Raw genomic sequence first — 22,378 nt, 5'->3', positions numbered from 1 at the left:
ACACACTCATAGTCCCATGACCAGTCGTGAGGGCTGTTGCCATTGCAATGTTAGAAGTCTTGCTTTTTCTGGGGTCCATGTAGGGCTGGGGTGCTGGATCAGTCTGCTGTATGTTATGAATACTTGGGAATGGTTTTCCTGATAGGAATTCAGTACACTTAGTGTTCATAGGGTCTCAATTCATTTCCATAGGTAAGTAGGTAGGTAGGTAGATTGGTTGGTTGGGTTTTGTTTTGCTTTTCCTCCCTGGATGGCCTGGAACTCAACTGTGTAGACCAGGCTAACCTCCAACTCAAGAGGCCTACCTTTCCCTCATAAATGCCTGGATTAAAGGCCTTCGATGCCACCTCTGGCCACTTTGATAAGCTTATAGGTGAAAAGATTTGTGTGTTTTATTTTTTAGAAGTGATTTGTCAATCTGTGCCTTGTGAGAAGAGCTGACAGGCAGGGGCGCCATATGCATTTTCACTTAAAATGCAGCCAAATGCTGCTCATAAGATGAAGTCACGTAGGGTGAGGCATAAACTGAAAACTGCTGTTTCACACAGCATATGGTAACATATAGAGGAGCACACACAGCTTGATCTAAAAGCCTGCATAACCTTGTTATTGAATGTTCTCTTAGTTACCACCCAGTTGGTAGTATAGACTACTGCATGCTTAGTATGCTAATCCTTCTCATTGCTCATGTGGTAGTTCCCAGGTGGAACTTTTTACAGACATTTCTCTCTCTTTTGGTTAACTTGAACTTATTTCAGTTTCTCTCTTAAGAACATGAATGAAGATGGGCAGTAGTGGTGCACATGCCTTTAATCCCAGCACTCAGGAAGCAGAGGTAGGCAGATTTCTGAGAGTTTGAGGCCAGCCTGGTCTACAGAGTGAGAGTTCCAGGACAGCCAGGGCTACACAGTGAAACCTTGTCTCGAAGAGAACAAAAGACAAAACAAACACCATGAAAGGAATCGGGTGAAGTGCTGGTCTAGTGTGCACAAGACCCCATGTTCAGTTCTCTATACTGAAAGGAAACAAAACAGATTAAATGCTTATGTCAGACATGGTACTAAATGCCTTTAATCCTAGGGCTTGGGAGATAGGGGCAGGAAAATCAGAAGTTCAAGGCCAGCTTGGACTATATGAAACCATATCTTAAACAAAACCCAGCCAAGACACCCAAGTATACATTTAGTGTACAGTGCATATGCACACATGTGTTAATGTGGAAAAGCCCACCTTTGCTGCCTTCCTGTTTTGACTCAGTATTCACATACTCTAATTTGTGTACCAGAAAGAACCAAACATAGGTCCTCTGAGATAGCAGTAATCACTCATAATCACTGAGCCATCTTGGCAGCCTGCATTTCCTCCACTTACTCATTTATCTGCTTTGAAGCTGCCTTTGCTGCCTTTTCTGCCTTGAGCATTTTTGTGACCCAGTTTGAGTCCCTGTCCTCCCCATCTACTCTGTACCACACCAAGTACTCTCTTCCAAGCCTGCTGCATCATAACTCTCTCCAGGCTGATGCATTTCAGAGGAAGTGATGTGAACAAACAACCAGATACAGTCTGGAAACACTGCGCTTTGGGTCCTTTCTGTGAACTCGCCTTTTATGGGTTCCATAACCAAAGTGAATTTCTGTATCTAGTCTTAGCTTTTTTGTGTGTTATTTTCTCCATTTGAAAGATAAATCTCTTGCATTTTCTCCACTTGCCTGCCTTGAAGAACTCACAGTGCAGTTTGGGAGGGAGATGGAGGAGGGGGCACAGAGTGATGGAGCTGCATGAGGTTCAAAGGACAGACTCCAGGTTGAGGGTTTAGCATGTTTGGTTTTTGAACAAAGCAATGCAAAGGGGCTTTTTAGGAAGAGGAAATTATGAGTACAAAACCAGATAGGTGTGAAACGGGATGAAAAAGGGTTAATGGAAAATGAGATGGATCAAGTAGGTGGTGACCAGATTAAAAAGGGATGTGGTAACTAATTAGACTTCATCTTATAACAGTTATTACTAGGTTTCTAATTTACTTAGATATTGAAACAACCATTTCACATATATATCACTGTATAACCCTCAGTTGGAGTAGCTATAATTAGCCCCCCCCCTTTTTTTTTTTTTTTTTTTGGAGACAGGTTCGTATGTAGCCCAGGCTTTGTGGCTGGAACTCCTAATCCTCCTGACTAATTCTTGAATGTTAGCCTTACAGATGTGTACTCCACATCTGGTTCATTACTCCTGTTTTAGGAATGAAACATTTAAGATTTAAGGAGGTTGTCAATATTAGAAGCAACTAGGTGGATCCAGCTTTTCCCAGCTCAGACCCCAGTGTCCTTAGCAACCAACCAGACTGTGCCCAGAAGATTGGCCCACGACATTCCAGAAAATAACCTGGGAACAAGAACAGGCTTAGGCTAAAGAAGAAGGCTGGGAATTTAGACTGTATCTCTGTAATGGGCCACCTGAGTCAAAAGGATTCAGAGTGATTTCATTGGCTGAACGAGGCACACGGGAATGTTGCAATTTAAATTCAGAGGACTAGTGTCTTCATTTTAAAAAGGATGAGGGGGCCTGAGAAATGACTGAGCAAGTCAAAGTCTGATGATCTGACTCTGGGACCCATTTGTAGAAGGGCAGACCCCACCTCCATGTGTATGCGTGCACACAAAATAAACATTTAAGAAGGAAATGTGAGGGGAGAACGAGCTGACAGGAAAGACAAGTTTAGTCATGGGTGCCATCCACAGTCTTAGTTTGGGTAAATACATGGTTGTTTCTTGGGCTCAGTAGAGAGTTGTGGACTGAAAAGGATTTGGGATCCTTTAGAGCTGTAGTTGACACTGTGGGGGGCTTGAGAGGGTTAAGAACAACTGGTGAATGTCAACCCCCCCCCCCCCCCCCCCGGCATGAGAACAAGACAATTAGGCCAAGGTTGTGAGGACTGGGGAGAAAATGGGTAGTAATGGCCGGTGCTTAGCAGTGGTCACTGGAAAAATGCCCTTTGGACTTGGTACCAGGAAAACCATTGGTGACCGGGGAGCCAAATTGGTCCAGTGAAATTGCAGGAATATGATTCAGCAGGTTAGTGAAGGAATGGAGGCCTGAGGAAGAAGACAGTAAGTGAGGCCATCCCTCCAGGATGTGGCTCTGAAGGGAAAAGACTGAGAGATTATTACAAATCCAGAGGGGACAGTTTTTTGGTTTTTTTTTTTTTTTGTTTTGTTTTGTTTTTTTTGTTTTTTTTTTTTTTTTAACAGTAGAAACAGGAAGAAGCAAGAGTTGAAGCAGATAGAGGTAAGTTTAAAGGTGTGCAGACTTGTGCTGCAAGGTCAGAAAACAAAGTGAAACTAGCAGTGTCTGTATTAATACAGAGAGCCAGCAATCAAGTTCAGTTAGCTCTTGGATTTGTAAAAAGTTGTGTGTGTGTGTGTGTGTGTGTGTGTGTGTGTGTGTGTGTGTAAAGAGAAAGAGATTTGACTACATACTGGATATTAGGTAATGTTAGAGAATTAGTAATTTTAGTGGTAATAGTAATGAAGCATGCTCATTGTTACAGAGGAGATTCTTATGGGATGGTGGAATATTTAGGGTGAAATATTTAATAATGTGTCACACTTAATTTCAAATGATTCTGATGAAAACAGAAACAGGGTGTGGACCGGTGTTGACAACAGACGGGTGGGTCTAAGCGTTGTGCAAATATTCATTGTTCTTTCTGTTTTCCAAAAGTTAGAAATCTTTCAAAATAAAAGGTCTGGGGAAAATATGGAATTGAAGGTGCATCCATGGGGTAGCTGTTTTCTCTCAAGTTAGGAAGGGGTAAATCTAGAGTGTAGAAGTGCTAAAAATAACAGGAGAAAACTAACAGACAGAGATGCATAGAAAGAGGGCCATAGATACCATGATAGAATGCAGAAAAGTAAAGTTTCCTTGATTGTAACTTTTTTGTAGTGTTAAACTAGTTTTCTTTCTCTCCTCACCCTTTTTTTTTTTTTTTTTTTTTTTTTGAGACAAGGTCTCTTTGTGTGGCTCTGGCTGTCTTGGAACTCTCTTTGTAACCTATGCTAGCTTTGAACACCCCCTGCCTGATCACAAGCGACCATGCCTGGCATGTTAAACTACTGAGTATATTCAACATACAGAAAACTGTGTATTTTTAAGATGTGCAGCCTGGTGGGGCTGGAGAGAAGTAGACACTGAAATTGGCACATAGCTGTTGCCTGTTCATCATCTCAGAAAGTTCCCCCTTGCCTCATTATATGCAAGATATATCTTAGCATTTTAAAAAACACTTTATTTTCAAAGATTTAATTACTTAGTGAATTGTGTGAGTACAGGTACACACATGCCATTGAACACCTGTGAAGGTCAGAAGATGGCTTAGGAGTAAGGCAGCCACTATGCAGAGCAAGCTAGCCCCTGCCTCCCTCCCATCTGCCCACAGTAGGGCTGGGACTGCAGTCCCCACAGGAGTGCCTATCACTGTACTGTATCTGGCATTTTCCCCCCCTGTGGGTTCCAGAAATTCATCTTGGATCTTCAGAGTTGCATAGCCTTCAGAGTTATCTCCCCCACCCCATTATTTTGATTTTGTTTCTGGCTTGAGGGTTAAACCTAGGACCTTCTGTGTGCTAGGCAAGTGCTCAATCATTGTGTTGTGTTCAAAGTCCCTTTAAGTCTAGTTTTAGTATAGAATGTAATATTTACTCTAGGCACTCTGCCGTATGGTAGATGTCTGTAATTTATTTTTCTTTTATAAGTAAAACCTTAGCACATTTGTGTGTGTATAATGTATTTATGTGAATGTACACCTGCTATGGAGCAAATGTGGAGGTTAGAGGATGGCCTGCAGGGGTTGACATTCTCTTTCCACCATGTGGATCCTGGCACTCAAACTTGGATTATCAGGGTTGGCAGCAAGCCACTTTACCAACTGAGCCATCTTGGTAGCCTCCTAAAACTTTCTAATCTTTGATTCATTTTTCTTGGCTTTCCCTAGCTCCTACAGTTGCTATTTCATGTCTTGTTCATATTAGTTATATAGTGGTACCATATAATAGCCTGTTTGACTTCACTGAGCATTTCCTTTTAAGACTAACTAATTCCCATTGTATTTATATCTACCTTTTCTTTACCTAATGTAAATCAACTCCACTAACCTGTGAGTGGACTTGGGTTTCTTCTGTCTGGGCTATTGTAAAGAGTGCTGCAGTGACCTTGGGGGTGCACATATCTCCTCTAAAACCACACTTCACTTACTTTGAATATCTCTCCACTTGTATGATTGCTGGATGGTAAAAGCTATTAACTTTTGTGCTTACCAACAGTGAAAATTTACAGTGTTGTATATTTTAAGTACTTACAGTTTTAAATTATGACTGTTTTGTACCATAGAAAGCATTTTAAAGTTTTACCAGTTATTTCCCCTTTAATATGTTCAGTTTTTTCTTGGTAGTCTTTGTTTCTGTTTTTATTTATTTATTTTGAGGCAAGATCTCTCTGTGTAGTCTTGGCCATTCTGGAACTCACTACGTAGACTAGGCTGGCATTGAACTCACAGAGATCCATATGTCTCTGCCTCCCAAAATCATTCACCACCACATCTGGCTTTTGGTAGTTTTTAATTGCAATCTAAAGGATGCATTGTTTTCTTTAGCAGAATGTGTCTTCAGTTGTGAGAACCTTGGGATGACGCTGAATAGAATGTATTCATGAAGAGTGTACAGCACACCCCACAGCTAACTAGGGAACCCAACAGAAGTTTCTCTGGATATTGTTCTCATTTTTAGCAGCTGGGATGTATGCTTTGTAACCAAAGTATCATTGGATCAGTGTTGTATCTTAGATTTGCTGAGCAGCCACAGCTGTTCATGTCAGTGTCCAGGACATGTCATGTTCCTGGACACACTAGTGCAAAAGTGACAATTACATTTATTCTGCTCTTAGCCTCTTTTGCTTTCCTCAAACATGGTTGACTTTTATATAAAATTTACTTATTTATTTGTGTGTGTGTGTTTTCGTGTATACCTTATGCATGTAGTACCTGCAGGGGTCAGAAGAGGGTATTAAGTTCCCTAGAATTTGAGTTAGAGGTGGTTGTGAGCCATGCTGTGGATGCTGGGAAACAAACCCAGGTCCAGTCCTCTGTGAGAGCATCAAGTATTCTGAATTGCTGAGTCATTTCTCCAGCCCGTTTGTTTTGAATCAGGATCTTACATAGCCCAAGATGGCCCTAAACTCGATTTATAGCTGAGAATGGCCATGTTCAGTTCTTCCATGAACTTTGCTGACAAGTTCTGTCCAGCGGCTCCATGAGCCACGATCCTATGCTGTTTCCCCAGGGACTGAGGCCCAGATGCACTTGTGGGGGAACATCTCATCAAAGCTTGCTTCTGTTCTTGAAGTCCCCCTCCCCAGCAAACCAGCACCCTGGCTTACCTCTGAGCCAGGCTCAGCTCTTTTTTTCTTTAAGAAGGACCATTCTTGATTGTGGAGAATTGTCTGGGCCCTGTGTGACCTGGTCCTGACCCACTAGATGCCAGTAAAACTCTTCAGACATCAACAAATGCCCCCCAAGAACAGACTCACTCGTGGTTGAGAGCCAGTGTCCTGCAGGAGTGGTCCTTTGTTACTGTGGTTCATCTTGCAGTGCTGGGCATCAAGGCTGGCTCTTCTGCTGAGCTGACTCCTGGCCCAGAGTGTACCTGTAACGATCAGCAGGGAACAAAGAGGCTTGAAAGCCTCCCAGCGCTTACTCCCAGTGCTCATAGAAACTCAGTATAGTAGCCTAGAGTATCTGTGGCTGTAGTACCTTCAGTCAGCAGTGTACATTTTCAGTGTGCCCTTCTGAGTATCGTGCTGAGCTCTCACACCAGCCTGCCTGAGGCAGAGTCATCACTTGTCAGTGTTCCCATAACTGTGCCTGCCACCTGCTTGGTAGTAACTAGCAGTGTCTTGTCCCAAGGGTAACATCTGATGCCTGTGTTCTTTACCTCACGTGATTTGTGTAGGCATTTAGCCCATCACAGCATCATAAGAAGGGTAAGTACAAGATGTTTTAAGAGTGAGACTAAATTCATGTGACTGTTTATTAGTGTGATCATTGTTCTATTTCATCATTAGTTATTGTTGTTATTTTACTGCTTAACTGGTAAATTAAACTTCCTCATAAGTATGTATGAGGAAAACCTGGTGTGTCTAACAGTACAATGTGGTTCCAGGCTTATACTGGGGGTCTGAAAACATCTTCCGCATCGCTAACGGAGGACGACAGTACGTCAAGGGTGGGACAGAGGCCCTGGTTTCCTAACTCCCTTGGTGACCCTGCCTGTGCCCTTACAGGGTTAAACCACTGTTACAGAGTCAAGTTCATTCTTCCGAACTTCCCTCCGAGACAAAGTTCCTTTCTGCCAGACTGGACCCTCTTTCTGGAGGTAAATGGATTGTCTGTCATCAAGCCTCAGCCAATTCACCCATTCTTCTCATGCTCAGTGCTTAGCCATGACTTTGTGTTTCATGTGTTTAAATGGGCAAGATCATTGTTGTTGTTGCCTAATTAACATTACATCCAATTACTAACATTCTTTCTGTATGATAATTTTTCAAGTCTCCAGTTTAAATAGAAAACTGCTGTTTCTGGGATTAGTAGTCACAAAAGGATCATATGGTATTAGCATTTTTCCCCCCTTTGAATGTGTGCTGGGAATCGAGCCCAGAGCCTTGTTCTTGCCACCGCTGCTCTGAACACATATGCATGATACACACACACACACACACACACACACACACACACACACACATACCACCACCACCACCAAGCCCAGAGCCTTGTTCTTGCCACCGCTGCTCTGAACACATGTGCATGATACACACACACACACACACACACACACCACCACCACCACCACCACCACCACCACCACCACCACCACCCTCACCTTTTCCCTGCAGCAGTCACTGGAGTGTTGTGGTATACCATGGCTGTCTTTCCTTCACAGCACTCATTTCTTTTGTGCCCAGTAATTCTCCATAAAACTCACAATAGGGTTTTTATGATTTTATGATTACAGAATCATTACAGCGATCACCTAACTTATTGTTCTTTGGAAATGTCTTTTTATTTGTTTGTTTGGGGGGGGGGTAATGTATTCCAGACTGGCCTTAAACTTGCTTTGTAGCCAGAATACCTTGAACTTGTGACTCTCTTGCCTGTACCTCTTATGTGCTGTTACAGTACTGAAACCCAAGGCTTTGTGCGTAGTGAGCAGGTGCTCTGCCCACTGAGTCCATCACAGCTTCCCAACCCTCCCACTTGTGCTTGGATCACAAAGGTTTGTGCCACCAACACCGGGCTTGGAAACACTAATCTCCTTTTGTTTGGTTTGTCCTTGGGGTGGCACTTGGTGCTTTATAGTCCCTCCTGATTGCTCATCAAGAGTGGCTTTATGGAAGGAGTGAGGTCCAGATGAAGCTTAGGTTCAGCTGACTGGTTTCAGATACATCTTTTCTTCACCCAGAAGTTAAAGCGTTGAGCTGGGTAACTTGTAATGATTGTTCTATTCTGCACATACTAACAAGTAGTTTGTAACTGGGGACACTTGTGGTAAGAGAATCCTATTGGAGGGCTGGGCATGGCAGTAGATATTTTTAAAAGATCTTTATTTTAAAAATACTTCATTTTTTAGTGTGTATGGGTATTTTGCCTGCATGTGTGTCTGTGTCCTGTATGCTTACAATGTCCTCAAAGGCCAGACAGAGCATCAGATCTCCTACAACAGGAGCTACCGATAGTTTTGAGCCACCGTGGATGTTTTGAATCAAACCCAGGTCAACTGAAGGAGAAGCCAGTACTTTTAACCACCAAGCCATCACTTCAGCCCTGATACATGCCTTTGATCTCAGGCAGAGGCAGGAGGATCTCTGAGAGTTCTAGGCCTGCCAGCACTGCATAAGGCAGCCTAGACATGCTGTGAACTAAGGATGAACTCCCTGTCCTCCTACTTCTACCTTACAGACGTGTGTCACCATGCCCACGTTTACTCAGTGCTAAGGATTGAACCTAGGGCCTCATGGATGCTAGGCAAGCACTCTGCCAACTAAGCCACATCCCCAGACCTACAGACTTCTAAAAGAATCCCTTTATCATTTGTTTTGCCGATACTCAGCCAGTTTATCATTCTTTTTGTCACCAAGTATATGCAAGTATTTATTATAAGCACCAGACATTGAACTCTGGTGGGATATGTACTGAGTCCTGCCCTCATAGACTTCAGAAGCCAGTATCTGAGCAATAAGAAATAGAACACAGTGTAGGATAATAAATACCACAGTAGGGGTAAGTTCAAATCCATAAACATACACTAGCTAGCCCTTTATTAAGATAGTTTGTATGCCACCAAGTTCACCCACTTGAAAAAGCATAGTTTATGCTCACAGTTTATATGATTGACACTGATGGTTAAGGTGAGGACATTTTTGTTACCCTGGAGAAAGGGCCCCTAACCACTGCCATTCACTCCTGTTCTCTCCACTCTTTTCCTCTAGGCAAGCATTAGTCTCCTTTTTATATTGTAGACTTGCCTGCTCTTGGGACCTTTGTGATAGTCTTCCCCTAATCACAGTGTTGGCAAGGCTGGGTCACATAGCTTGTATTAGGACACAATCATGTTTTATTTTCCTGTGATATTGCATAAGTGGATATGTTACATATTTTTCCTGAGTTCATTGCTTCTTTGGATTGCTTCTGTTTTAGGACTGTTATAAATAATACCATTGCTAACATTTGTCTTCCAGTATTTGTATAGACATATGTTTTGAGTTCTTTTGGGTACATATTTATGAGTAGAATTATTGTATGACATGTTAACTCGTAGTCTAACTTTAAAACTGACAGCTGTTTCTCCACAGTGTACTATTTTACATCCCCATTAGTAGTTTACTGACTTTTTTTTTCAGCTCTTATTCCACACAATTCATTCCCCAAATGATTCTAACTTCAAAACTTACTGACATGGTACATGTGTATTCCTTTAAAAGCAAATAAACAACAAAAACAGGATTTCTCTCTATAGCCCAGGCTGGTCTGGAATTTGATGTGTAATCAAGCCCAGGTTGACCTTGAAATCTTAATCCTCCTGCCTCAGCATTCCATGTACTAAGAGTGAAAACACTCAGTGGTAGAGTGCTTTCCTAGCATACATGAGGCTTTGGTTTCAGCCTCCAGCCTTGCATCTCACATACACTCACACATACTGTCTTCAAGCAGTGGTAGTAGATCAACAGGATATCCATTATAAGAAAATGAAGTTGGATCCTTCTTTATATCACACATAAATAAATTTCAGAAAACTAAATGTATAAGCTAAAATTATAAAACTCTTAGAGCCAGGCAATGGTGCCACACGCCTTTAATCCCAGCATTCCAGAGGCTGAGGCAGGTGGATCTTTGTGAGTTTGAGGCCAGCCTGGTCTACAGAGCTAGTTACAGAACAGCCAAGGCTATACAAAGAAACCCTGTCTCAAAACAAAAACAAAAGAATAATAATAATAATAATAATAATAATAAAATCAAATAATAAAACTCTTAGAAGAAAACAAAGAGAAGCATTTGTATGGCTGGAGAGATGACTCAGTGGTTAAGTGCACTAGCTTCTCTTCTAGAGGACGTGGGTTCCATTCCCAGCAACCACGTGGTGACTCCAGACTAACCAGGGGATCTGATACCATCTTCTGGCCTCCAAGTGTACCATACACATATAGGGTAGGCAGCCATATACCCATTTACATAAAATAACCTTTAAAAGAAAAACCCTCTGAGATCAAATGAGGCTCTGGTTTCCTACATATGATAAGAAGCACAAGTTGCAGAGGAAGAGGTTGATTTCTGCAGTTTGAAGCTGTGCTGCAAAGCTGCCATCAAGAGAGTGGAGTTGCAGTGGAAGGCCGCTCTTATAGAGAATCCAAGTTCAGTTTCCAGCACCCAGTTAGAGCAGTGCTAAATTTTTGCTCTCTACAGTCACCTGCACACGTGTGCACATAGCTGCACTCATACACACATGCATAGCTTAAAGAGAGAAAAGGTACAAAAAAGAAGTCAAATAGATCCTGGTAGGTGTGGTGGTGCACACCAAATCAAGGCCTTTGCCATGCATTGTTTGAGTCCAGGCTGGGCTACATGAGACCTTTTTCCTTAATAAATAAGTAAACAAACAAACAAACAAAAAATGGAGCTGAGCTGAGTGTAGGTGGTGCATACCTTTAGTCCCAGCACTCAGGAGGCAGAGGCAGAGGCAGGCAGATCTCTATGAATTCAAGGCCAGCCTGGTCTACAGAGCAAGTTCCAGGGCAGACTCTAAAGCAATATAGAGAAACCCTGTCTTGAAACAACAACAACAAAGAAATGGAGCAGCGCCTTTGGTTCAGCCCCAGTACTGCCAGCAGGATGAAGGTGAGCTTAGATGTCTGAGGGGAATGTTGGCAATGTCTGATAAGGGCCTGCTGTCCAGAACAGGGCACACTGGGAATGCTTACAGACTAATAATGAGACAGCCCAATAGAAGTGTGCATAGGACAGCCCTTCCTGCAGAAGGGGGATCTTAGGACAGTGATTCCCACAGAAAAGGACTCTAAATGGCCTATAAGCACCTGAGAAGATGCTGAGCATCACCAGCCTTCAGAGAAATATAGAAGATCAAAACCATAGTGAGCCTCCACTTTCCACTCCCTGGGGTGTCTGTGTTCCAAAGTCAGAAGTGGTGAGGAGTAGAGCTTCCTGAACTTACCCTGGGCTCCTGTCTGCTGGGGTAGCATGAGCATAGCAGCCCACAAGAGGGGCCAGGTAGAGCAACCCAGGAAAATCTCTCTAGGTAATTCTGGTGTGCAGGCTGTGTTGAGAGCAGTGGACCAAGTGTGTAGACAGAAAGGAGACCAAACAGAAGGTGCCCATGAGAGGCAGGAGGCACATTTCAGGAAGAGGAGCTGCACTCGTGTATGCCCTGAGCGGTGACAGTCCAGCCACTCCTTCCCTGAGAGCTGCTTGACTGTTGGCCTATCCTACAGGTGCAGCACCTTCTTACTGAAGACTCCACAGGCTCCGGGTCAGAGCTTCTCAAGGCTAAAAGCCTTGAGAACTGAAGTAGGCAAATAAGAGAACCTCTGCTTTTAAGGGGGGGGGGATCCTATATGAAAAAATAGCAAATAGTATTTAATTAAAAAAAATTTTTTTGAGTCTGGGTCTAACTATGGCCCAGAACTCTCTGGATCAGGCTGGCTTGGAACTCACACAGATCCACTTGGTGCTCCCTTCTGAGTGCTGGTATTAAAGGCCTGCATGACCACTCACAGCCCAGTTAAATGACATTTTAAGACTCATGCATAACTAGATGCAGTGGCCTGTTTGAGACTATAATCTCAGCATTGGAGAGACTTGAGTCAAGAATATCACTCATGCCAGAGAACTCTTAACACCCTGAGCAACATAGTAAGATGTGGTCTTAAAACAGAAAACAGAAATCTGAAAAGTGTTGCATGTGCAACAGTTTGACATTGTCTTTGTATGTTCATTGTGTTTGTGGTTTGGGAGTAAAAGCACAAAATCTGTTGCCTCAGATGGTCAAGAAACATTGCTGAAAGGAAGTAGCCTAAGCAGGAAGAATTTTAAAGAAACAGTCATTTGCCTGGTGACGCACATTTTTAATCCCAACACTGGGGAAGCAGAGGCAGGCAGATCTCTATGAGTTTGAGGCTTGACTGGTCTACAGAGTGATTTCCAGGATACTCAGAGGAAACCTGTCTTTAAAAAACAAAACAAAACAAAAAAAAAAGGAAGGAAGACAAACTCATTTTCCTTTGTTCTCTCAGGGATTTCGCTTTGGAAGACATGGATCTCGCTGCTAATGAGATCAGCATCTATGACAAGCTTTCAGAGACTGTCGATTTGGTGAGACAGACAGGCCATCAGTGTGGAATGTCAGAAAAAGCAATCGAAAAATTTATCAGACAGCTACTGGAAAAGAATGAACCTCAAAGGGGACCACCCCAGTACCCTCTCCTCTTAGCTACATATAAGGTGAAGTGTTGCTTGGTGGGCCTATCTCAAGTGCTAGCCTTTTCTGGCATAAACAAGCCACTGTTCTTCTGTCTGTTACTAGGAAGTGGAACTGTGGTTTGGCTGGAATTTGTGAAAGCTGTGTGTGTGTGTAGTGGATGTAGCCCCTGGTCATGGGATGAAAGCTTGGGGAGTCTTCACAGGCTACACATAGCTCTTGAGCTTTAAATGCTCTTGGAGGTGCAAGCAAATGGCTCATTTATGAGAGCAGACAAGTTCTAGTACACTGGACATAGCAGAAGAGGCTTGTTTTTCTCCTCAGTATTAAGGAACTTTCTTGTTGGGGCAATTCTTAATGTCACTCTTGTCTTTCCTTCTAGGTCCTCCTAACTCTGGGATTAATCTTATTCACTGCCTACTTTGTAATTCAGCCTTTTAGCTCCTTAGCACCTGAGCCAGTGCTTTCGGGAGCTCACACTTGGCGCTCACTCATCCATCACATTCGGCTGATGTCCTTGCCCATTACCAAGAAGTATATGCCAGAGAATAAGGGCGTTCCTCTGCAAGGAGGAGAGGAAGACAAACCTTCCCCAGGTAGAAGGCTACACTTGCTGCTTAGGAGATGGGTGTTCTTTTTGTTTGATTTGTTTTGTTTGAGATAGTCTCACATTACTGAGCCTGCCCTACACAACTTGATTTGTGTCTCTGCCTTCAGTGGATAGCTCTAACCAGGTCCTCACCCGCTGTTACCCTATTGGGCTGTTTGTCACTCTCACCTTGCTCTTCCTCACTACCACAGTCAATCACTACATTAATGTCATGCTCCAGAGTGTGGCAACTTTGCTAGCACAGTGAGTTCAAGAGACGCTTTAACAATGATGCAGCGGCAGGGATTCCCTGTCTTGTAGACTAGGGAGGAGCCTCTGTTTGAAAATAGTGTGGAATGAGATCACCTCAGACCTACTTTTTAAGAAAGAATAGAAGGATGTTTGTTGCTCAGGAAAATTCTGGAAACTGAATCCTATCTTCTCCCTTCTCTTTTTCCTCCTCCATGCTGAAGATAAACCTATGGCTTTGGACAGTCTAGGTTAGGTTTGGACAGTCTGAGCTATACTCCCAACTCCCCTTAAAATTTTGAAAAACAGTAATTTATTAGTATTGTGTGTATCGTGTGTGTGTGTGTGTGTGTGTGTGTGTGTGTGTGTGTGTGTAGGCACATGTGTGCCACAGCCCTCAGAATTATGGAGGGCAGATGACAGCTTTCAGGAGTTGGTTCTCTCCTTTTGACTGGGTTCAGAGGATTGAACTTGAGGTGTCTGGCTTACCTGACAAGCACTTGTACCCACTGATCCATCTTGCCAACCTGCCCAAGCCTTGGTTTTTGTTTTTGTTTGTTTGGGGGGATGAGAAAGGGTTTCTCTGTGTAACAGCTCTGGCTGTCCTAGAATTCACTCTGTAGACCAGGTTGGCCACAGAGATTGTCCTGCCTCTGCCTCTCAAGTGCTGGGATCAAAGGCATGCACCACTACCAGTGAGCTTTTCATTTGTTTTTTGTTTGTTTGTTTGTTTGTTTGTTTTTTGTTTTTGTTTTGTGTGTGTGTGGTTCTAATCTCTATTTGTCCACTTTTTTTTTTTTTTTTTTTTGATAACTTTCTTCTGAAACCTTTAGAATCCAGGATAATGTTTTGGGGGGAAGAGAAACTTTACTGGTTTAAGCTGACTTTTATAAAATCGTAATGTCACTCGTTAAAGCCTATCAGTCATAAAAATCACTTTTAGACTAGTTGCCTTTGAAAGCTGTCTGTACATTTGAGGAAGTCAGGAAAAAGATTTCCCAAATTATATCAAAACCAGAGGAAGAGAACATGCATGATAAGAACTCTATTCCATGGGGACATGGAATGGGAGCATGTATTTATTTATTTATTTTGGTTTTTCCAGACAGGGTTTCTCTGTAGTTTTGGAACCTGTCCTGGAATTAGCTCTTGTAGACCAGGTTCTCTCTGTATAACAGTTCTGGCTGTCCTAGAACTCACTCTGTAGAGCAGGCTGGCTTCAAACTCGAAGAGATCTGCCTGCCTCTGCCTCCCAAGTGCTGGGATTAAAGGCTTGGGCCACCAACACCCAGCTTGTGGGGACATATTTTTAAACTGACTGAAAATGCCATGTTTATTTATTGCCATACAGTTGAATACCAAACTTCTGGTACCACAGTTAATAATTCTACTTGAAAATTTATGGACAACATATGCAAATTGACATTTTCTCCCACAGATTGCTGACATATAAGAACTTGGGTGTTACTGAGAACATTCACATTAAAGATACTTGTAGCTGCTGCACAAGATGGAGCCAGCATCATTCCATCTAAATGAAGAGGGGCTCATGAACCCCCCCCCCAAGATGAGGCGCTATGACACTTAATTGTTGCTGGTGGGAAAGCATTTTCTTCAGTGGGGTAACCACTGGTATCCATGCTCCAGTGTGCAACCTGAATTAAACTCAGTGAACAGTTTCCAGTCAAAACACACATTTACACTGTGAAAACCTGGGCTGGTCCTTATGTGAGGAAGCTGGATCTCTACTTACAAGTAAGGAAGGAGGACATGGATGCAGTGTCATTGAGGAGTTAGGGAAATAGCAGGCCCTTCATTGCTTCAGAAGCAAGAAACGAATAAGGCTTAGAGTCTCACCATACAGCCCAGCTGTGAAATACTTGGATCAGTGGTGCTAGAGATTGAGCGAGGGACCCTGTTGGTGCTCAGTGAGTTCATTGAGCTGCCTCAGTCCTGCCTTCCTCTTTTTCTTACAAATGAGCTCATCTGTGGTGAGTGCTCTGACAAATACCTGCTGGGTACTGGGCACTGGGCGTGGACTTCGTGCTCACTTCTCAGTCTGCACAGGCTCACACAGGTGTTCGTGCCCACCTCAGAATGAGGAAAGTACTGTGATAGGGACTGGCTAGCTTGCCTGAAGCTGGAGAGTAATGTCCCCCTGTGAGAATTCACGAGGACAAGGGCATTATTAGAGTGCAGTGCTCCAGAAGTAATGTGATTGGCCAAAGGGTGTCGTATCCATTCCCACTTTGTGAAAATGGCTCTGGGCATGCTGCCTCTGATGCAGGGCACCTTTCAAAGGCCACCTTCATGGACAGGCTTCAGTCCAGCACATGCTCAGGGTGCTGCAAGGGGCTCTATGCAACAGGAACCTGCCAGAGTCTGACTAAATACTGAGCACAGGGCCATGGGCATGAAGAGCCTTTGTCAGGGCTCTTTCTGCAGGCTCTTCTGAGCATTGCTAGAATACAAAGTCTGTGGGTCCCATGAGGAGGCATCACGGGGCTGTTCTTGTCATCATTCTTCTGAGGTTTCTGTCTGTCTGTACCTCATTTGATGTTCTTCCCCAGGTAAACGTTCTGAGAAGTCAGAGTTACCCACACACACACACTATTCACTGCACTGAGTCCCATAGACAGGCCCCACAGCCTCTGCCTGCAGACCAAGAGCTCCTGCTTTTGTTCTCTCCAGTGCCTTTTTTACCCAGAATGGGATTTAGTCTTGCTCTCTGCCAGGTTAATAATATGTGTAAAAGGCCTTCCCTACTGAGAATTCTAGTCTGTGCCATAGGCAGTCGCATGAAGCCACCCTGAGTCAGTTTTCTTTGTAAACAACAAGGCCTCCTGATGGTAAGTCAGCCCACCCACTCTTCTGCAGGGTGCCAGTCTGTGAGAAAGGGTGGTAGAGTAGGGTTTCTGCACACACACTTCAAGGCTGTGTTTGGTCTGAGACTGATTTTTGACACATGGAACAGTGGAATGATCTAGACCCTGGGGAGAACTTGGAATACAGGTCATGAGCTTTATTGAGCACATTTCTAGTGTAAAAACCCAAGTAGGAGATGAAGACATCCTGAGGGTGGGCACATGTCATCTTTATTTTGAGGTTGGGTGCTCTGCAGAAAGTAGGTGGGCTAAGGTCTGTGACTGTACCTGAGAGTTGGCTCCAAGGTGTTCCCTTCTCAGTCACACTTGGTTTTGTTTTCTAAGATAACTATTCATTAGAGGAGGGTATCTGGAGTAAAGAGTCCTGGTAATTAGGGAAAGATGGGCAGTCTCTGAGTGCCTGCCATCCCAGATGGCCTTTCTCTTACTGCTGCAGACAAAGTGGATGGGAACAGAGTCTGGGAGAATGGAAAGTGGTATTATAGGAACTGAAGGACGGTTCTGAGCCAGGGTGGCCTGGTGCCCTGGCTGTTGCTGCTACTGCTGCTGCTGCTAATGCTAGTGTTTTCCCCCTGACATGCTAACTCCTGCCCTGATACAGAGAACACATCAGACAAAACCTGTGTGGAAAGGTGGAGGGCCAGCTAGAGTCTGTCCACATACATCTCCATGCTATTGGGATTCTGTGGGGTGATGCCCCATCACCACCATAATCTATGACCGATCGATCATTCCTTCTCAGTGATCTAGGGCTGTATAGAAAGTAAATGTAGCTCTCCCTTGTGACATTTAGGCAAGCTGTGTTACCTCATCCTCATGGTCCTTCTCCCTCATCATTCTCCTCGCTTTGTTAGCCACCAGTCTGGCATCTGCCCTGCTTGTCAGGGGCTGCTTAAGGCTGCCTTAGGAAAGACTTAGTCCCCATTGATAATTCTGGCTTAAGTGTTCCTGATCTTCAAAGACTTTGACTGAAAGATACCTAATGTGTATAAAGTCCATAAAGAGACAGAGTTTGTGTTTAAGAAAAGGGCTCTGGGCTGGCAAACCAGCTCAGAGGGTAGAGATGCTTGACTTGCCACCCTGTCAGAACCATATAAGGTGGAAGGAAAGAACTGATTCCATAGAGTTGCCCTCTGTGTGTACCCTGTGGCAGACATGTCCACATGTGGATTGTGTACACACATGGATCATGCATACACACATAAGAAATAATAAGAAATAAACTTAAAATATTCTTATACATGATCTTAACCAAAAGTCTGAGAAGCAATTAAAACATTGTTCTTTTTCCTTCCCGGCCTCCCTCCCTCCTTTTCTTTTTTGAGATGGGCTCTCTTTGTATCTTTGGTTGACCTGAAATTCACTGTGTAGACCAGGCTGGTCTTGAATCACCTGCCTCTGCCTCCCAAGTGCTGGGATTAAAGGTGTGCACCACCACTGCCCAGCTCCCTTCATGATAGTCTTACCTTAGCCTCCTAAGTGCTGGGGTTACCACAAGCATGTACCACCACACTTGTCCTAAAAACCACTTTTATTTTTTTTTACACAAATATATACATATATATGATCTTTCATTGGTCATGTGTACATAAAAAACTTTATGTATACAATACTAGACACACTATTGGGTTCTAATGCTACCAAAACAAAGAATGGCAGCCTGGATGGCTCAAAACAACAGAAAGTCTGGAAATTCCAGGAGCTAGGATTCTGAAATGAGATTTTGGTAGGGACAGTGCTTTTTCAGAGCCCTTGCTTGGCACTCCTTCCAGCTGCTGCTGGTTGGTGGCAGCTTGGACTCTCCTTGCTTGTGGCTCCATTCACTGTCTGCCTCCTTCTTCACATGCTGTCTTCTCTCTTGTTTTTCTGTGTCTCCTCCTCCTGTAAGGGCATCATTCAGATTGGATGCAAGGCCCACTCTACATTAGTATGATCCCATCGTAACGATATCTGCAAAGATACAGCTTCCAAATCCAGGGGGACAGCGGTGGGGTTCAACCCAGTCTATATACTTTTGAGGGATTTTATGTTTTGTACAATCATATAGTTTATCTAGTTTCCATGTTTTGTTTTGCCACTACAATGTGGGGTGTTCATATACGTGTATCCTTTATGTCATATGCTATTATTTCTGTACTGTATAATCTTGGAGCCAGACATAACGATAAGCCCAGCACTTGGGAAGCTGAGGCAGAAGTTTTATAGCTCAAGGCACAGCTTTCTTGTACTTTGGAAAACTAGACAACAAACACTTCTGGATCACACATAAGGAGCTTTTAAAAAATAATCATAGTAAAAAACTTAAGTTTCTGAGCAATTTTGAATTCAAAGTAAAATTAAGTAGGGAAAACACATGGAGTTCTCACACTGCCTCTGCCCTCACATGCACTGCCCCCCTGGGGATCCACAGTGTCACCTCCACAGGGATTCACTGCTCAGGCCCAGAGGAGCTGAAGTACCAGAAGACAAGCAGCTCTGTCCCTGCTGCTTGACATCCTCATGCATGGCTAGTCTTCCATCAGGATCAAGGCACGCTTAGCTGTCACTCATTCTTCTTCTATATAGATGCTTTAGTGTGGCCCCTTTGGAAAGTCCTGCTTATTCTTATGGTCAGGTTAGTTTTCCCACTTCAGCTAGTTTCATGGCTAGAAGAGTAAGCAAACTGTTGGCTTGGTTTTTTGTTTTTGTTTTTTTAAATGAGATGAACTTTTCCTGTGTGACCTTGACTAGCCTCAAAAAAAAAAAAAAAAAAAAAAATCCTCCTGCCTCAGTCTCCCAAGAAGCTGGGATTGCAGCTGTGTGTCATCACACCTGGTGAGGAAGCTAATGACTTACATGTTGAGGTAATGCCTCCTCCTGTCCTGATCCCCTGTGTCAAACCCTGGTTAGTGCTGACATGAATTGCTTGGATTTAGGATCAGCATTGCCCAGCTTTTCTATTGGTTTCCAAGTCTCCTCATTTCCCTCCAGCGCTCACTTGTTAAGGCCTCCCCACCTGGACATCACCTCGCCATCAAATTTAACAAGTCACAGGCCTAGAGGTATAGCTCCATGGTAGAGTGGCTGCTTAGCAGATTCAACGTCTCAGGAGGTTCCTCCCCAGCACCCCCAAACCAAACACAACAAAAACCCCGGGTATAGTTAAAGGTTCAGAGCTGCTGCCACTCGCCCACCAGGCACCTGCACAGATTAGAAAAGTCCCCTTTGTGCTGACACACACCCCTACCTCTTGGGGAGGTCATCATAACTGAATCCAACAAAGTGGCATTACTGCCAAACAGGTCTGAGACTGATCTGCAGATCCCCCATGCTGGTGTTCCCTGGGAACGGTGACACCAGAAATGCCATGTTCCAGCAATGTCTTCCTCACAGCGCTTGCAGGCCACACCTTTTTCTTTTCAGACTGCCAAACCAGGATATAACCAGGCCTTTCTCTGGCCATCCTCTCCCAGTACATCCTAGGCACAGCCTAGAAAAATCTTCATACTACATCACAGAGCCAATGCTCAGAAGCCTCTGACAGTTCCTGTGGGAGGAGAGCTAGGTGGGTTTCAAGCCCTTGAAGCCCTCTTCACATTTGCTGCAGCTCTGCCTCCTTCCATCCCTGCTCGGTGTCTCTAGTGTTTTTCCATGTCCTCAGGTGCCTTGGGAACTTCCTCATGTACTAACTTGGTCTGACTGTGAGGGGAGAAAGGAAGCCTCACACAGAGCACTACATGGGTGACATGACAGCCCCTGAGACAGGTCTTGACTCCATGCATGAGCCTCTGTCCCAGCACTCATTTCTTGTTATTTATGCTTCCTTGTGTATCCATTACCTGGTGGGAATTCTTTTATTTTAACAAGAAATCATCATATTTGTCTTTGATAAAAAACATCTTAGCCGGGTGATGGTGCATGCCTTTAATCCCAGCACTCTGGAGGCAGACGAAGGCAGAGCTCTGATTTCGAGGTGAACTGGTCTACAGAGCAAGTTCCAGAACAGCTTCCAAAAGATACAGAGAAACCCTGTCTCAAAGAACCAAGAAAAACAAAACAAATCTTGGGCTGGAGAGGTGGCTCAGTGGTTTAGAACACTGCCTACTGGTCCAAGGGTCCTAAATTCAAATACCCAGCAAACACATGGGGGCTCACAACCATCTGTAATGAGATCTGGTGCCCTCTTCTGGCCTGCAGGGATACATGCACACAGAACACTGTATACATAATAAGTAAATAAATCTTAAAAAAAAAATAAATAAAAAATGAAGAAACATCTTGTTGGGTGGTGGTGGTGGCCCATGCCTTTAATCCCAGCGATAGAGGCAGGTGGATCTCTGAGTTTGAGGACAGCCTGGTCTACAGAGGACAGCCAGGGATGTTGTAGAATATTATTTTAAGGTGTATTACTTTTTGTTTTTTGCTCTGCAACATTTGTTTAATGACGCAAAGATGTGTTTGATTAAATAAACTTCATCTGTGGTCAGGAATCTGGATCAGCAACTAGCTGACAGAAAATTGTAGGGAGGAGCCAGGTGGAAGTTTATAAGGAGGTTTGAGGTGGGGAGCTAGGGGAGCTGCTTGCTGTTCAGACTCTCTGGGAAGCAGGATTTTGAATCTTGAGTTCTTTAGCAGGACAGAGATTTAAATAAGTTTTCTAATAGCTTTGAAAGATTTGGTACCTGGGGCAACAGAATTTGCTCAGGCTTTGTTCAACTCTTGCTGCCTAGCTGCTGCTAAATGGAGTGGCAGTTGCTGAATAGGATTGCAGTAGCTTAAAAGGCAGCAACAATTAAAAAAGAAAAACAACACGTGGATACACAGAGAAACCCTGTCTTGGAAAACCAAAAAAAGAAAAAGAAAGAAACTTGAAAATATTCTAGAAGGAAAGAAATGTCCAACTTGGCAGCCCCTTATATGTCACGTAAACAGGGGCCCTGGAGGGCCTACACAGGCCAGGCCCTCACAGGGAGGGTGCACTGTCAGCCTGAGAACCCTGGAAATAGAGATCTTTCCCAAGGGAAGCCAGGTGCTGTGTGTGGTGGGTGATGCAGGATGCAGGATGCCCAATGCAGTCCCTCAGGGTAAGCACCCCTGCACCATCACTGCCTTCAGAGAAAACCATGTGTGCTGCCTGTCTGTCTCAGGGAATGGTCTGTGGGAACAGTTTTCTTGTTTTGTTGTTTTCAGATAGGTTTTCTGTGTGTAGCTCAGGCTATTCCAGAACTCTGTAGACCAGGTAAGCCTCAAACTCAGAGATCCACCTGCCTCTGCCTCTTGAGTGCTGAAATTGAGGGCATGTGCCACCACAATAACTGAGAAACAGTTTCCCAAGTGCATGTATTGGCTTAAAAAAACTGCCTGCGTCTTGGCCACTTTTGCTGTCTGTTGTGTTTTGTTTGTTCAAGGATTTGTCAGAGCCATCTTTTGAAACATTTTGGAAACAAACAGTTTTTAGAGAACATAGAATGGCAAGTAAACAAGAAATGATGTAGCTGGGTGTTGGTGTTACACGCCTTTAATCCCAGCACTTGGAAGGCAGAGGCAGGTGGATCTCTGAGGCCAGCGTGGTCCACAGAGCTAGTTACAGGACAAGCTCTAAAGCAATGCAGAGAAACCCTGTCTTGAAAAACAAAACAAAC

The 22,378-nt window shown here is 43.8% G+C and overlaps 1 protein-coding gene across 5 annotated transcripts in view; it reads left to right on the top strand.

The window, feature by feature from the left end:
- CUNH6orf89 (chromosome unknown C6orf89 homolog) overlaps positions 1 to 22,378 on the top strand; it is a 33,893-nt gene that overhangs the window by 1,243 nt on the left and 10,272 nt on the right. For 2 of the 5 annotated variants that reach the window (XM_051187080.1, XM_051187081.1), the window contains exons 2-4: positions 7,333 to 7,424; positions 12,850 to 13,057; positions 13,417 to 13,630. In XM_051187080.1, the coding sequence (XP_051043037.1) occupies positions 12,869 to 13,057; positions 13,417 to 13,630 (403 nt within the window). In that variant the 5' untranslated portion in view covers positions 7,333 to 7,424; positions 12,850 to 12,868. Of the gene's footprint in view, positions 1 to 3,036; positions 3,108 to 7,332; positions 7,425 to 12,849; positions 13,058 to 13,416; positions 13,631 to 22,378 lie in introns of those variants that run through there. The other 3 variants (XM_051187079.1, XM_051187078.1, XM_051187082.1) reach the window with 2 other exon arrangements.

The sequence above is a fragment of the Phodopus roborovskii genome, unplaced genomic scaffold (assembly GCF_943737965.1).
Source record: "Phodopus roborovskii unplaced genomic scaffold, PHOROB, whole genome shotgun sequence".
NCBI lineage: Eukaryota > Metazoa > Chordata > Mammalia > Rodentia > Cricetidae > Phodopus > Phodopus roborovskii.
The sequence above is the reverse complement of the archived record's forward strand: the minus strand, read 5'-3'. Positions and strand labels throughout refer to the sequence as shown.